The following is a 16,159-nucleotide window of genomic DNA, read 5'->3' on the forward strand; positions in this document are numbered from 1 at the left end:
CTGCTGTTAAGTCCAAAATTGACAACAGATTTTGCCATGAGCACCAACATCCCACTTGGTATCTGCATCTGGCCTTTCCCAGAGTCAGCAGAAGCAGGGCCCATTGCACTTGGAGCAGGGCTCATGGAACAATGACTTGATCCTAGAAAGTGTTTGGACATACAAAGCAAAATTCATTCAGCAGTCACTGTATTGGCAGTTCAGACTTGCTGCTGCACCCAAGTGCCCAGAGGAGATAAGTCAAACAATATAGCAAAATTATTTTATTGACAGTTTAGAAAACAGTGGTTTTGGGTAATATAAAATTGAAGTTCTAGACCCTTAACTGCAAAGCTGACACCCCAGTGCTGAGTCAGTGAAGCACAGGATTTACTGGGATATGGCTCAAATAAAAACATGACATACACTATTTGCTTTCAAGTCCCTTCTGTAAGAGGAAAGTTCATTCTACTGATTGTTTATTTTCCCCAAGGACCCAAACCATGCTATCAGAATTGGACAGTCTGCTCCTCATGGGTGCTAACAGCCCTTCCATCTCCTCTGATTCCTGTCCCAAGTGTGCCCACCACCTGCTCTCTCAAATTGTCCAATTGACTAATCAAGTTAAACTCAGAGCAATTGTTCTCAACCTGCATTCAGCTGGAAGGTTTTTCCCTCTCCATGGGATGTGAGTGTTGGCTGTGTGCCCACACACGTGTCTGTCTGCTAATCCTATCACAGGCTAATAAAAGGTATCACTTCTCCTTACAAACCTGGCTCTGCTGACTCTTCTGTGAATCATCAAAATGCACTCTGACTTCAACAAGCTGCAATTCTCACACCAGAGCAAGATTTGTAGAGTGAAAGGCAAGGTGTAAGACCCAGATGAGCAAGTTCAACTCAATAAATCTGGAGTGTGACACGGCCGGACAACCTGTGCTGCAATTCTATCCCTGGTGGCACAGGATTCAACAGGAGGGGATGGGAGCAGCCCTGCTCCACACTCCCAGCTACCACAGAAAGAGCTACAAACAGCTACAGCTGACTGACTTCAGTCTTGCTCTTTGAGTAGATAAAGATGCATCAACATAAATGATACTTTTGGTTTTAAAAAGTCAATTACTGTATTGTCTCGATAATGTTTACCTCCAATGCAAAGTGCACAAAGAGGGAATTTTCATTAGGATAATCCATGGAAATGTGCTGCTTTGTCAGTAGAGTCCCATAAAAAAAAAAAAACTCACAGTTTTTTTTAAAGTATACACTCTATGCTATTAGTTGTAGATGCTTTGGACTCTATGTACTGCAACTGCCATGGGCTAGATCTGATAATCTCTTATTTGTACAGTCAGAAAGGGACACATTTTGGTTTATTTCCATAAATATTTCAAAAGCTTTCTCTGGCTGAGAAACAGAGAGCCTCTTCAGTAGTTATTCCAGTCATAAGAATTTGATTGTTGTTGCCTGAATAAAAGGAAAGCTTGGGGGTTTGTTGTGGGGGTTTTGATGGGATTTTTTTTGTATGTGTTTTTTGTTACTGATTTCCATCTCTTAACAGTGAGAACATATTTTAAAAGTTATGAATATGGACATTGTTTTAAATATTGAAAATATGCAAAAACAGCCCATACATAAAATATGACAAGGAAATTACATTTTGCTGGAACACTGTTCTGAACTCTAACAGAGCACCATGCCCCAGCCTTCTTTCTGACCACACATCCAGCCCCAACAGGCCCTCTGAATGTCACATCCCACCACAGTTTAAGGGAAAAACAAAACAAAAACAAGTCACAAAATAACTGGACCAGTAGGATGTACCCCTTCCCTGACTAACTAATCTCTAACTCCATCCCCTCTGCTTCCTAAGGAGGGACACGTTCCTGCAACAGAATGACTGCACTGAGAAATTGTCAGCATTTCTTCACAACAGCAGGGTATGGCTGAGCCACTACTGCCTGAAAACACACCAAATACTGTTTCAAAGAGAGACAGAGAGGAACTGATGATAGACACATTTCCCTTCTGTGATGCCCATGCAAGAACTAAGCAATTGGTCTGACTTTAAATATCAACAAAACAATTATTTTTCAATCATTTTCCTTCAACAAGAAATCTTGTGGACGGGGCTGGAGAAAGGAGGAAGCACCACCAAGGAAAGATCACAGCCAAGATCTTTCCAATATCTAACATATCTAATATCTATCTAGTATCTAATATAAGACTATCAGCACAATTTCCTAAGAAGGCCTTGCCTTGACTCCTCCAAACCAACTTCTCCTTCCTTAACCAGATGCCTCAAATGTATCTGATGCTTCACCAAAAGCTGCAGCAGAGCTGCAGCAGAAGGTACAGCTGGGCCAAGAAGATGCCCCCAGGGTTGGAGCACCTCTCCTACAAAGACAGGCTGAGACAGCTGGGCTTGTTCAACCTGGAGAAGAGAAGGCTCTGGGTGCCTTCTCTTCTTGTGGCCCTCAAAAGAGGCTTATGAAAAGGAGCAAGAGGAACTTTTTATACAGGCAGAAAGTGATCAGACCTAGGGCAATGGTTTAAACTGACAGAGGGCAGGTTTAGATCAAATGTTAGGAAGAAATTCTTTACTCAGAGGGTCATAAAGCACTGGAACAGGCTGCCCAGAGAGGCAGTGGATGTCTCATCCCTGGAAGTGTTCAAGGCCAGGTTGGATGGGACCCTGAGCAACCTGGTCTAGCAAGTGGCATCCCTGCCCATGGCAGTGGGTTGGAAACAGAATTTTTAAGATCCTTTCCAAGCCAAACCATTCTGTGATTCTCTGATTCAAGCTCTCCACAGGAAGAGTTTCTGAAACAGGCATATTCACATCAAGATGTTCTACAGCTTCTTCTCTTTCCTTTCACTTGTAACATTTTTTAGCTAATTGGCTCCAGAATTTATAAAGCTGGTGACAGCAGCCTGGCTGTGCAAGGCAGAGGAGGTGGAGGAGGAGGGGAGGGAAGGCAGAGCAGCTGCCAAGGCTGCCGGCACCATCTCCTGTTCTCAGCCAGTTACTGCAAAGCCCCAGCCCGAGCTCGGATGCTGATGCTCAGCCAGGCAGCTCAGGGTATCTTACGCTTAGAAATATCACAAGACAACTTAGGAGGTTTTATGCAGACTCCAGAAAAAGCAGGAATCCAAATATGAAGTGCAGCTAAAACCACCGAATTTTGAAAAGGAGCAAATTAAGCAGCCGAGGGGGTGAAATGCAATTACAGCAGAAAAAACTGTGTTTCACCATTAGCATTGCACAATAAGAAGGTTTGTCAGGCACCGGTTTAGCCTACACATGTTCACATCCGTCAGCATTTCCATGATAAATCCTAATTTTCGCCATTGTTGATCACATTGAACTAAAACTTGGTATGCAAGTTTTTAGCACAGATGCTCAAATAAATTATGCACATTAGTCATTTAACTTTCAGAGCAGCAAGAGAAAGCTGCTTTTTGGGAGGGGGGTTGACTGCAATTTATGACAAGTTGTTTTTTTTTTTGCCTTACACAGCTAAAAAAGACAAGCAGCTCACTTCTTGAATAAACTTTCCAAGCAGTATGTCTTTTGTATAGATGATAAAACTTTGACAGTGGGAGAATATTTATGATTAATTAAAAATGCCTTCCCACCACCACCAGTGATATACCTTCAGTATTTTGCTCTTTACATTCACATGTGCACACAAGCAGCCACAAAGAATATTAAACACATAATGAAAATACCAATAACAGCAGCCTGAAGGCAGCAGGCAGTTTAGAGGATGTGATCCAGATGAGAAATTGTTCAAGAAGCAGTTAGTTATGGAGCTGAACAAAGTGTACATGCAGATATGATCAACTGATTGAGACATCCTAGGCCAGACAATCTATTTTTCAGACATAACCATATTCTGTGCAGTATTTGAACTGACACCACTTTACAGCAGGTTAAAAAATCCTATAGAATTCACATTTACCTTGGTAAAATGTCTCAGTGTGTTCTAGCTGTCCTCATCAATCTGCCCAAAATAAACAATATCAACAGTACCATAAAGTACTTTAGAAAAATCCATAGTCTTCGAAACTCCTGTTATTACAGCAACTAGAGTAGGTGTTCGAATAAATGAGTATAAAGAGACAGAAAATTCATTCTGCATTCTGCCACCAATCTTCCTCTGGCTTCCCATGACTGCTCAGGAAAGCTGTATTGCAGTTCTAGCACTACAAATTAAGAGACAAAACTGTTAAACACAGCCTTGTTTGACTCTTGATGTCTTCTCATGAAACACACAGTCCAGGAGCCACGGTCACTACTGTTATTTTAAGATACTGTATGGGAAAAAACAGATGTGTATTTGGGGGAGAAATGAGTAAAAAAATTCTTAAAATGTATGGATAGATAGCAATTTATCTGCTTTATTTGCCTTAAAAATAGTGAGGTGCAGAATAGACAGGATGTAATGTTTGTTTTCATTCATGAGGTGAGAATGTGAGAAACTCAAGTCACTGGATAAAGTGACTCAGCACCCAGGAAAACATTCCAGAGAGTGAGTGCAGATTTCTTGGGCTCCATTCATCTTCCTCATTTATGGAACCACCCTGGTGACTTCAACACTGATTCCAAAGATATCACCAAACTGACCAGTCCTACTCTTTCCAACACACATCAAATTTTCAAAGCATACTGCCACATTGCAAAGGCAATAAAAGACAAATCCCTAAGAACTGGAAATCTTACAGCACTACAATTCCCAGAGCTCTATACAAAGCTTGGCAGCAGGCTGAATATATGGTTTTACATAATACTACTGGTTTCAAAGTAGAGTATTTCTGTACTGCTGCCTACTGCACAGCTGAGATTACAATTCCTCCCTTTGTATTCATATCACAAATATAACATGGATGTGGAGCACTCTTCCTTTGCCCATCAGCCTCTTGTAAATCATTAATTTGATCATAGCATCCCTCTGCTAAGAAGGAAAGAATAAGAATAATGAAAATAGATAAGTTTTGACTTCTAATTACTTCAATATCTAAATAGTCATTCTGGTTTCTGAGAACTCTGCACTAGTATTAAGATACATCTATTTCATCTAGAATTTTTAGGAATTTTCATCTCGCAGAAGTGAAAGATTTATAGTGTAGATGTGAGTCATGCACAGGAGAGATGCAAGGCAGATTTCTCCTTCCCTAACTTTTACAGTGCAGCTCCAAACACGGTGTCTGCTGTACCACACACACTACCAAGAACAGCCTGTGCTTCCTACCAAATTAGCTGGTTATTTTTACACATTTTTCTGGTCAATAATGCCCACTGCTACCAAGGGAATGCTGAATCAGCATCTCCAGATGAGCACTAACAAATGAAATCTATCGTTCATTCCAGTAATGAAGACATGCACAGACATCAGGGACATTGGTAGGAACACCCAGGAATCAATCATGACCCTGGAATAACAAGAATTATTAAGAATACAGTTAAATAGCTTCTACAATTTTTTTTTTAATAATTACAAGTGATCAGAGCACTGAACAGAGTGCTCTCACAGATTATTCCTGAATGTTCTCCCAGAAGCACAGTCAAATAAAAGGTAAGAAAGCAAGTACTAATATTTGTACTGGTTTTGCACTCTACAGTCTCCACAGAGCTCCAGGCAGAGACGATGGTACCATTATAGCTTTGTCTATCCCCTCTAGGCTGCTTTTTTTTTGGCTTTTTCTACATATTTTCTTTTTAAATACAGAGAGAATGTTCCATGAGCTCCAGAACCAAAGTTCCTCGTTTCCCATGGATTTCTTTCTCAAAAGGTGACTCCTGACTCAGGCTACTTTTTCTCATACCAGAAGGACATGAAACATGAAAAGCATGAAAATGACACCAGCATTACCATGGTACTCTCAAGTGCCATGAGCCTTTGGAAAGCATGGAGTAGCAAAAATGATGGACTGTGGTGCTGCCAGGGTGTGAGGACAGAGGTCCCTCAGTCTGCCTGATCTCCAGAGGAGCCTTCCTGACAATGGGACGTTCCCAAGGGTCTGTTTGCTTGCAGGGCTCTGATTTCCTGACATGACCTCAGGGCATGGCCTCAGGATGGAGATCTCCTCCTGGAGATGGAGATCAAACTGCCTGAAATTCGCTGGAATTCATTACTTTTGAGACCTCCACCATCTGCCAAGCTTGACAGAACACAACTTGCAAGTTCAAAAGTGTAGGGTAGGCACAGACAAATCTCATCTACATACACACACAAAGCACAGTAATAAGCATCACTTCCTCAGGAAATCAGACTAAAAATGGCACAATCATGAAAAGCAAAGGTCTGGGCAAAATCCCATGTTTTTCAAATTGGAAGCATAAGTCAATGTCTTGGCTAAATTATTTTTTGCCTTCCTATATTCTGCTAACTATATGATAGGAAAAAAAATAGGAAAGTTTTGCATCTACCTAATTAGAGTCATGAATAACCAGATGTTGCTCTAGAAACTTACTATATGAATATGCAGATTGGTCACTTAATGAGACACTATCGAGTACCTTCTGGTATAGAAGTGCAGGAAAAGATCCATTTTGGAGAAAAGGAAAAGCAGCATCTACAGTCATTTCTTCATCATCTCACTCTGTAAAATGAATGCAGAACCTGCCAGCAGTTAATATTGCCCTGAAGCACTATGAATAAACATTTGTCTGATATTGGGTACACAGACACCTCCACGTATAAATCAAGGTGCAATGTGCCATATAGATGAACAAAGGAAGAAAAAAAAAATCCCTACCTAGACCTATATTAGACATTAAGTGCTTCTTTTGATCACAAAATAACTCATAAAGCCTATTAAAAAGCTAGCACTTCTCTCTCTGTCAGATAAAAGACACTTCACTGTAATTAAACTTCTGTCCAACTTTCCAGAAGATTAGGAGAAGAAGTCTGACAGACTCTATTTGTTTTTGTGACTGACATTCATTGGGACATCCAAGGAAAAGAGAGGTTGGGCAATAGATTTACAACACTTCTGAGCTAACAGCACTTATGAAGATGGACAGTTCTGGGTTTATCATCACTCATTCATTTTTTTTATTAAAAAAAAAATCCCTGCTGCCCAAGTCTAAAGCATTTTCTGTTCAGTTTGCAATCTACATTCCCTGGTCTTCAACAGTTTGGGGTTTTATTTCATTTTAAGCAACAACACACACAGCAGGATGTTTGGGTAAATCAGTTTTACATGATTTATAGGAATAAAGGTAGGATGTCTCTTAAAAGAACTCCGTGCACTTGCAGTGGGAAAATCCTTCTTCCAACACATTCTCTGTGTCCCTTTTCTCATAAGAAACAATATGTCAAAACACATGGCTGGGTTTCTGACATGAGGTGATGGAAATAAGCCATCAGCTCTGGGACCTCAACACCAGAACCAAGGATTTACTGCTCTTCCATTTTCCCTTGTGTCCTTCATCCTGCCCAAAACCAACTTCACATATGTGTTTCCTTGTATTTGACTTTCCACAAGACAACTCAAGGTCCAAAGTCAGTACTGTCCTTAGAGCACAAAAGTAGGAATGATCACTTTGAGAGGTGCCACAATTAACCATTTTCATAGCCTGTCTTTCAGAAATGCAGCAAAGCTCAAGCCATAAAGCAACATCATTCCATCAAGTGAGCATTCCACCATTCCATCTCAGAACATTTCCAATTCTAGAATACTTTGCCAGGATTGTCTGAAGAAATCTCTCCAGAGAGACCAATAGGCACAATAAATATGCAGCTTTTCTCACTTTAAAAAATAGTTTAATTTCTATATCATTTCTCCATAAGAGAAAATCTTATGAACCACTTGGCTGACTTTCCATATTCCAAACTACAACCATCAACACATTTCAGTGTACCACACCTACAGCAGTCACAGCTGGGGGGAAAATGAGCTTTAAGTAATGGTGGCTGCATGATTAAACTGACTCACTAATTAAACACCTTCCTTCCATCACCTCTTCCTAAATAGCAGAGCAGGTACAATTCTTGCTATCAAAGTGGCCCTGAGCAATCTTGTTTTGAGCTTTTGAACCTTTGGATTGTTATCTTTGCTCTGCAGTTAAAAAGCTCCACGACACTTCCTGCTGCTGCTGCTGAAAGTGTAATTTACTCTATTTATATGACTTCTAGCAACACACTCCAGAGCAGCACTGAGAGTCCATCACCCACGATTAATGGCACTTTCAGCTACATTACTCAGCCACCCTGAAGTTGCCAAGAGAACGGAGTTGCTGCCCATGTGTTTGTAAAGTGACCCTCTCCTCTTGCTCCATGCTGGCACCACAGGAAGGTTTTCTCCCCTTAGCAAAAATAGCAAGCTCTGAGGGAGTCTACACAACTCAGACATGTAAACAATCACTGTTAAAAGAAATTGATTTAAACCTACTGCTCAGGAAATTCAGTCCTGTGGTTCTGTGTCTAAAAGCGTCCATGTGAGTGATGGAACAAATAGGATATGCATCATCATTTGATCTCTGGGAGGCCTGGGGACACTGGAAATTGCACAGGCTACACAAGCACAGATTGCAGATCCCCACACAGGGAAATACCACTGCAAAGGCGGGTTTGCAGTGATGTTGTCTCTGTGGTGGGTCATCTCTACTGCCTTTTTAATTACACAAACGCTGGCTCTAAAAAATGCACAGTAATAAATGAAAAGCAGGTCAAGAATGTAAAAATAAAAAAAAAAAAATATTTTCTGTTCAGTGAAGCCATTTGGAAAAGGTATTCATCAATCACAACTCCCCACTCTAGATCAATTACAGGACACTAGAGGCAGAAATAGCAGCTGGCAAGTCCCAGTCACTGAACAGTGTGGGAAAGCATCACTGGCAATACAAAGATGATTGCAGTGTAAAGACAGAAGGAGAATAATCAGCTTGCAAACCCCTCCCACCCTGCAGGCATTTTCCTGCCTGTTTTTAAAAGCTTGGTGATGAGCACACACAAACCCACTGCACAAAGACTCTGCCAGGCAGGGAAGGGGACCATATAATGCTCTTTACCATGACTCTCAAAAATCTCTTCTACTAAACACAGTTTTGCACTGCAGCAACAGGTGAGCCAGGACTAACTAACTGATTCTCTCCTTCACTGCCATAAGAATAAATGCAGATGCCAACTTGTGATGATGTTTCCTTAAGCATCTGCCAATTCATTCATTTTAATGGAGAAAACTTAAAGTTCTTAGTGTAGACACAAATTTTGTGGTGTTTGTACTGCACATTGCTCTACACACACATAATCACTGACTTTGTAAATCAAATATTGTGCTACCAGCACCAAAGACAACATATTTCAACTAAGGGCAAAAGAACCTGTGGCTGAAAAAAAAAAACAATAGAAAGTTAAAAAAGTGCTGGGGTCCATCACTAGAGGGAGGCATGATCACATATTAAGTTACTCTAATACAGAGACAATTCTGAAGACAATTCTGAAACAAATAAAAGAGAAGACCATGAGCTAAATCTGGAAAAGATTTATGGAGAGAAAATTAGGTTTGCTTCCTTTACAAGGTTTTATTTCCAAAACCTCAAAACCTTCTGCTGGGAACTTTCAAATCACCTGTAATGAAAGGTTTTTAAAAATTTATCTTATTGCCTTTTCTTTAAGACAGAATAAGGTATGTGATAGATGAAAGTCAAAATTATCAGTTTCAGAAATGACACACAGCATTGCATCAGGAAAACGTTAGAATTTTAATTTGAGCAGGTTTACAGCCCATTTAACGTGAAATCAAAAAGTAATTTTAATCATGTTTTTATTTTTAAACTAAATTGGCACAATTATGTCTAGATGAACAGGCACTACCAATAAGCTGCTTTTTCAACAGATGATTCCCTTGGCCATTAATAAATTTAGAAAAAGAACTTCTCTGAGAGGCTGTGAAAAGCAGCCTAAAAAAAAAAGAAAAAAACAAACCCAAATGAGTAACTCAAACACTACCATCATTCTTTTATTTGATCATTAAATCAGTTGTGGGTTTGAGGGTTTGCTTGGTTTATTTTTAATATACAGAATGTCTTTTTTATATTGGTAAGATTTTTTTTTTTTCCTCCCCTGTAAAATTCACAGCAAAAAACACACAACAATTTGGCTGGCTCACTCCTGGGAATTCACACTTAGCTAACCATTTTACAAGTGACTAAACAGTTTCATTACCAGCAGCAGCACAGCCAAAGTTTTTAACACCCTGCTTGAATCCTGCCCATCATTAGGAAGGCAGAGTCACAAACACAATCATCTCTTGAACCAAAATGCAGGACCTTGCTCAGGAGGCACATCAAGAAATGCTACCCAGGACAAGCTAAGTGTGTCCAGCCAGAGTTCAACACGTATTGACTGCTTTACATTCAGCATTTTTACACCAAAGGTTGAAATTCTCCACATTCCTGTTGCTCAGCCAAGGCAGCTACAACCCTGAAACACCAGCAGTCCAGGGTCTTTTTGAAAGACAGAGGTATTGCTTCTAACAAGAATGGCTTTAACAGAAGGCTCCTAATGTCTAGAATTAAACAGGGAGGAAAGCAAGAAGGTGAGCAGCACTGGCATGCTGTGCAACTGTGTTCAGAAAGGCTGTGGAACCAGTAGAGTCTGGAAAGTTTAGCTCTTCCTTCTCCTGGAAGGTTTAGCAAATTCATTTCCCCATTACATATTTACTCCCACAGGAGAGCAATGGTTTAAACACCCTCATGTTTCAAATGTATCTCACTCCATAAACAGACTGCTCCTCTCAAAGCCTGGCAGTACTTGGCCACCAAAACTGCAAACATCCTTTTCCTTCACCATCTCTACAGCCTGGTCTTTTTAGCAGTCAAATCACAGACCCCAGAGCTCCTACTCCCTTTCCCATACCCAGAGGGATACTTGGCACAGTTTGCTTTGTGACATTTCCCTTCCAGATGAAATGGTCTGGGGAAAGCAACTCACTTCCCCTTGCAAACACTGTAGCTCATAACATAAAGCTTGATTAACTCTTCAATGCAGCACTCACCATTATTCATATTTTTCCTTCTGCAAGGGCTTCAGTAAGCAGAAAGCCCTTTATCAACATGGGAAAGAATAGAAGGTGGCACAGAAGGCTCCATGGAGCATCAAGGAAATATAAAGAGCTGGTCTCTCAGTTTGTTCTCTCAGTCCTTGTTTCCTTTACCTGTGCTTTAACATAGCAGGGTCTTGCTACCAGCATCCCCTCCTGGAGCCACTCACCTGTTCATGAAGGTGGAATTCTGCTCTTTCAGGGCAAGCTCCCGCTGCTGCAGGGCCACAATTTGCCTCGAGAGATCATCAGGTGTCCTACACAATTAAAACAAAACAAAAACTTTTAACGAAACATTGACTGCAAATCTGTATTCCATACACAGCCACAAAACAGGTCTCACCAAAAGCAGCCAAGGCGATTTCCTGGGGCCAAACCTGCTGCAGTCCCTTAGAACAACACAGAGCTGCAGCCTGTACAGCTCACATAAAATCTAAAGCCATCACAGCATGAGCACAGGATTAGTAGTAAGAGGGTAGGAAAAGGAGGAAATAAATCTAAATGCAGACTGTACAATTCAACAACTGGCTACTGCTGAACACCCTCTGAGAGGGGAGATGTTCAGGTACATCACAGGTGACTCAAAGCAGTGTTCCCACAGAGTTACCAGTGTGCTGACTTCAGAGTCCTTCACACACACCATGACTCCAGAGCAACAGGAGAAAAAACCAGAATCCCTCAGCTCTGGGTACCACTTCAGATGTCACTGATAACCTTTTCTCATCAAAGAGATCAGAGATTTCTGCAGACCCGCTAGCAACGGCTCCGCAGTTGTCAGAAATAGGTTTATTTTTTCATCAAATCCAATGACAAATGCTTAAAGGTAATAGAATGGGATCAAGATAACTCCAGTCTAGCACTTCCAGAGACCACATCAACCACCTCTGCAGGAGGAAACTGCTATTTCAGAGGCCTCTCTTTAAGCTGTAAAAATAAAAATTTGTCTTGAGCCATCAGAAAGGTTTTCCCTAAAACAGAAGCATCTCTACCATACTTCCCAAAGGAAAGGAAGCTGGAAAGGGCATCCCTGAATGATCTGGGTACATCTCTTTGCTGTACCAAGATGCACCACCCACAAGGGGGAAGAGTAACCCAGACCTGAAAGGGTTTTGCAAGGGGACCAAGTGGAAAGTCAGTTTTGCAGCAGTGAAATCTGCAGAAACACAATGTGTCGTGTCCCCCAGAATGCAAGGCAAGGTTCCACTGCTGCTGGCAGATGAAAGCAGACCTGAGTCTACAGTACTGAAATACAGCAACGAGGCCACTGCCACTCCAAAAACTGAACAGGTTCAGCTGCCTCGAGCTTGATCATTGGATTCTGACTGGATTTAGGACTAGAGAAGCCCTGTCTCTGACAAAAATGTTTTTTCAGGCAACTACTCACATCAAAAAAAAGGCATCACTTTTTTCTCTTTAATCATCTGTCACTTCCAGCTGAGTGAAAATTAGTTAAACGCTGAGTTGGTGCAGATAGGATTCAATTTTGGCAATCCCAGCTGAAAGATTCCTGCATTTCACTTCCAGAATTACAAACCTTTATCCTTCCTCAGCAGAAAATTCTGAGGCCTCTAGTAGCACTTGTGTTACATCCAAATCTTAATATACAATTAAACAGATGGAAGTGTTCTCCCATCAGACAGCAGAGGCACGGATTGCAGCAAGGAAATCAGTCAGGACAGGACATCACACTCACTAGCCAGGGGAATATAAGAAACCAAGAAATGACCTGGAGATGGCTTGGCTAAAACATCTGAAAATAAAATTCTGTTAGCAGAGACAACTCAATATTAAGCCAACATGCACCTGAATTTTCAAATGTGTTGCAGCATTAAATAACATTTCAAAGTTTTGTAGCTGAGCCTGAAGGGATCCTTAACTTGAGCAGTTCACCAGCTCTTGCTAGTGAGAGCTACCAATGGCAGGGCATCAGAGGGAAATGGACTGGGCACACTTAGTCTATTTGGCAAAAAGCAGCTGTAAGCAGACTCAATGATTTACACAGGAAAAAATCTTTGTACAATGTAATACCAAGTCAACAAGGCTCTGAAAAATGCAGTTTTAATCTTCTAATAAATCACCCAAATACCAAAGATTTATCATAAGCATAGTTAGTATCAGGCAGCTCTCTGGTCATGTTGAGTGCCAGCCCCCAGCACCAGTGTTTGGTCCCTGAATCAATGAAATAATTTCACAGATTAATTTTTTTTTTAACATACAAAAAAAGTGTATCTGCCTTGATTTCTCATTTTTTTCAGAAACTCATACCATAATCTATTAGGACTGAGATCAGGAACTGAAATTAATCCAGTAGTAAAATGAGAGAGTACTATAAAAGCCACAGATTTCTAGTAATGACAGCTCCTGACCAATTTCCAATAAAAAACAATCATCCTCATCTGTTCAGCCATTCAAACCAACAATCAGCTTCCAATCTCAGTTGCAGCAATTGGCAGCTCTAGGTTTACACTTAGTTCTGGACAATGTTTTATTTGCATTAAATAGCTTTTATTATTTTATTTCTTTCTAAGTGGAGCAGCATAGATATGTAACAGAAAACAAAATCCAGGGTATTAATCCCCAGTAAAGAAAAGTTCACTTTCTTTAACACTAAATCATGTCAGGTGATCAGAGCCAAAGACACCTTTGCATGCACTCTGCTGCCCCACACCCTAACTGAGAGGTTTCAAAGCTTGGTTCCAAGGTCTACACCCTATCCTGAGCATCAGCAGTTTAGCAAAAGCCAAATTTGCACAGATCCAAGCAGAGGAACGATGCTGAATGCACAATAAAATTAAATCAAAGCTTTCAATTTGAAGAGAATTGGTCAAGTCCCAAAGCACTGCAAAACAGCAACCAGCTGTAACCAGCCCTCTCATTGCACGAGTTTCTGCAAACAATGCCATGGAAAGAGAGAAATCTGTCAGCATCCCAACACACAGCAACATGTTCTGGCCTTGAGAGCCTTGGCTGATGACTATAATTTTTGCTAAGCTCTGTCCATTCCCTGTGGAATAGTTGATACTAAAACCAGTATTGGAAAGCCAAGGAATGCTGCTTTAAGAGGCTCTTTATGACAACACAGCTTTCCAACATGACTGGAATCACCATGGCTTGTTGAGGGAAGGTTGAAACGCTGTCCCAAACAGAGCCAGGACTCTCTTTCTGAAAAGCTGAGCACTGCCACTATGTTTGCTCTGCAAACCTGCAGGCAGCTTCCTTCTCCATGGAGTAACACAGCCCATGGAACCCCCAAAAACCCCACACCTTGCGTGCACCAGCCATGCAAAAACCTGCAAAGGGACCCAGAATGGTCCAGTTCAGGGCAGTGTGTTATCAGAACTGATTCATGTGCTTTGTAATCATAAAATTCACATGAACAAATGAAAAAACTGTTTTCCTTTTTGGCTTCCAAAATGAAGGAGCAAATCACTGCCTTCAGTTCCCTTCTCTTGTCTAAGGCACAAGGAGCTAAAAGCCAGAACATTCTTCCTCTCTTCCACCTTCCCATCCTGAGACCCTCCTTCCTTAAGCAAAATTCATAAAAACAAACTGTTGAATTTAAACCTAATTTGGATGAGATTTTCTTTTGCCCTAAACAAGCAAATTAGTCCAGCAGTTTACAGCTCAGTAGGGCAGGAGGGGGACAAAACTGCTGGAAACCAAAGCTCTTTACCTCCCTTTGAAGCCCAGATAATTTAAAAAGGAGCAATTTAAGAATGGTAGAAACAAAACCATTCATATCAAGTGAAAAATTAATTTAATAGGATGTCCAACCAAGTCATACAATGACTTTTAGTGCCCACTGTCACAGTTTTTAAACTTTTGAGGAAAACAGCTTAAGATATTTTGTATGGTTTGTTTTTTTTTTTTAACGTACACAACTGACATTTCCCAGGATTTGGAGGAATGCTCTGTTCTTGGTTAAGGATCTATTTCAGTATAAACTGTGACAGTTACACACTGAGAATTAGCTGTCGAAGAGTAACATTAAACCAAGATTTTCTAGAGTAGATGAAAATGTTTTAAAAAAATTAATTTATAATTTATCAGAATGTCAACTTCTTATTGCTTCTATAAAATGTTTCAAAATGCACAGCAAAAGAAGAGTTTTGATTGTAGCTAGAGATCAGACATTAAATTTTAAGTATGGAAGTGCAAGACAAAAGAGAAAAACAGGCACTTCATCAACTATGTTTGGAGGACCGAGTTCTTCAGTGCTTTTTGTTTAATTAAATTTGATTCACACTACCATACTAATACCACATTTATAATGCTAAATTACTCAGAATTACTTATTTTTGGAAGGCTGCTGAATTAACATTTCTCTTTACAGATTTAGCTCAGTATGAATATACAATGACAGGTTTGATTGCCTGAACTAAGTCATATTAAATTGAAATGGAACATTACCAGATTTTTGGCACAGTATTTTCAGTTTTACACTAAAACATAATTAACTGACCAGAGACCAACATTCTTATTAAAGTGTTTGTCAAGAAAAAAAGACACAGAAAAGGAGTCCACATCTGCTTAATTCTCTTTTATGAAAAACAATTTCCAGGTGTTTTTGTGGGTTTTGGGGTTTGATTTGTTGGAATTTTTTTTTGTTTGTTTTTTGGGTTTTTTTTAAGGTAATCTCCCAGAAGTGTAAAATATTTATTTTGTCCCTTATCTTTTTTCATATTATGTACAAGGAAATGTAATAAGATTCTGAAATTCTCCTTTTCTGCTTTTATAAAAATATTTTAATCTTCTTTCTAGGCAGGAAAACAACAGCATCTGAAGAACAAACAGAACAATAACATGACAACAAGAGAAGATTTCTGGAAAGGCAGTTTAGTTGTTTTAAATATTTCTGTATGATTAGAAAGGCCATGAAATGCCTGTAACAGTCTTTTCCTGTATGTTTGAAGGGAGTCTCAAAAATGCTCTTTGTATATTTGATCTCCTCAACTGCTTTAACTCCCCTAACTCTGGTTCACAGGACTCCTGTCTATCTCTGAAGCTTCACCATGTCCAAAAGCAGCTCAGTTCCTGGAAGGACTCGCCCTGCAAGAAAATTCAGCAAATAACAATAATCACAACAGCTCATACAGACTTCTGGGATACAGCACAGAGTCTTTAAGTTTGA

At 40.2% G+C, this 16,159-nt stretch overlaps 1 protein-coding gene across 3 annotated transcripts in view; it reads right to left on the bottom strand.

The window, feature by feature from the left end:
• Window positions 1–16,159, bottom strand: part of MAD1L1 (mitotic arrest deficient 1 like 1) — a 346,167-nt gene that overhangs the window by 299,709 nt on the left and 30,299 nt on the right. For all 3 annotated transcript variants that reach the window (XM_023936806.2, XM_023936807.2, XM_023936808.2), the window contains exon 10: window positions 11,199–11,285. In XM_023936806.2, the coding sequence (XP_023792574.1) occupies window positions 11,199–11,285 (87 nt within the window). The remainder of the gene's footprint in view (window positions 1–11,198; window positions 11,286–16,159) is intronic.

This window comes from Cyanistes caeruleus, chromosome 17 (assembly GCF_971803275.1).
Source record: "Cyanistes caeruleus chromosome 17, bCyaCae1.hap1.1, whole genome shotgun sequence".
In the NCBI taxonomy this organism is placed as follows: Eukaryota; Metazoa; Chordata; class Aves; order Passeriformes; family Paridae; genus Cyanistes; species Cyanistes caeruleus.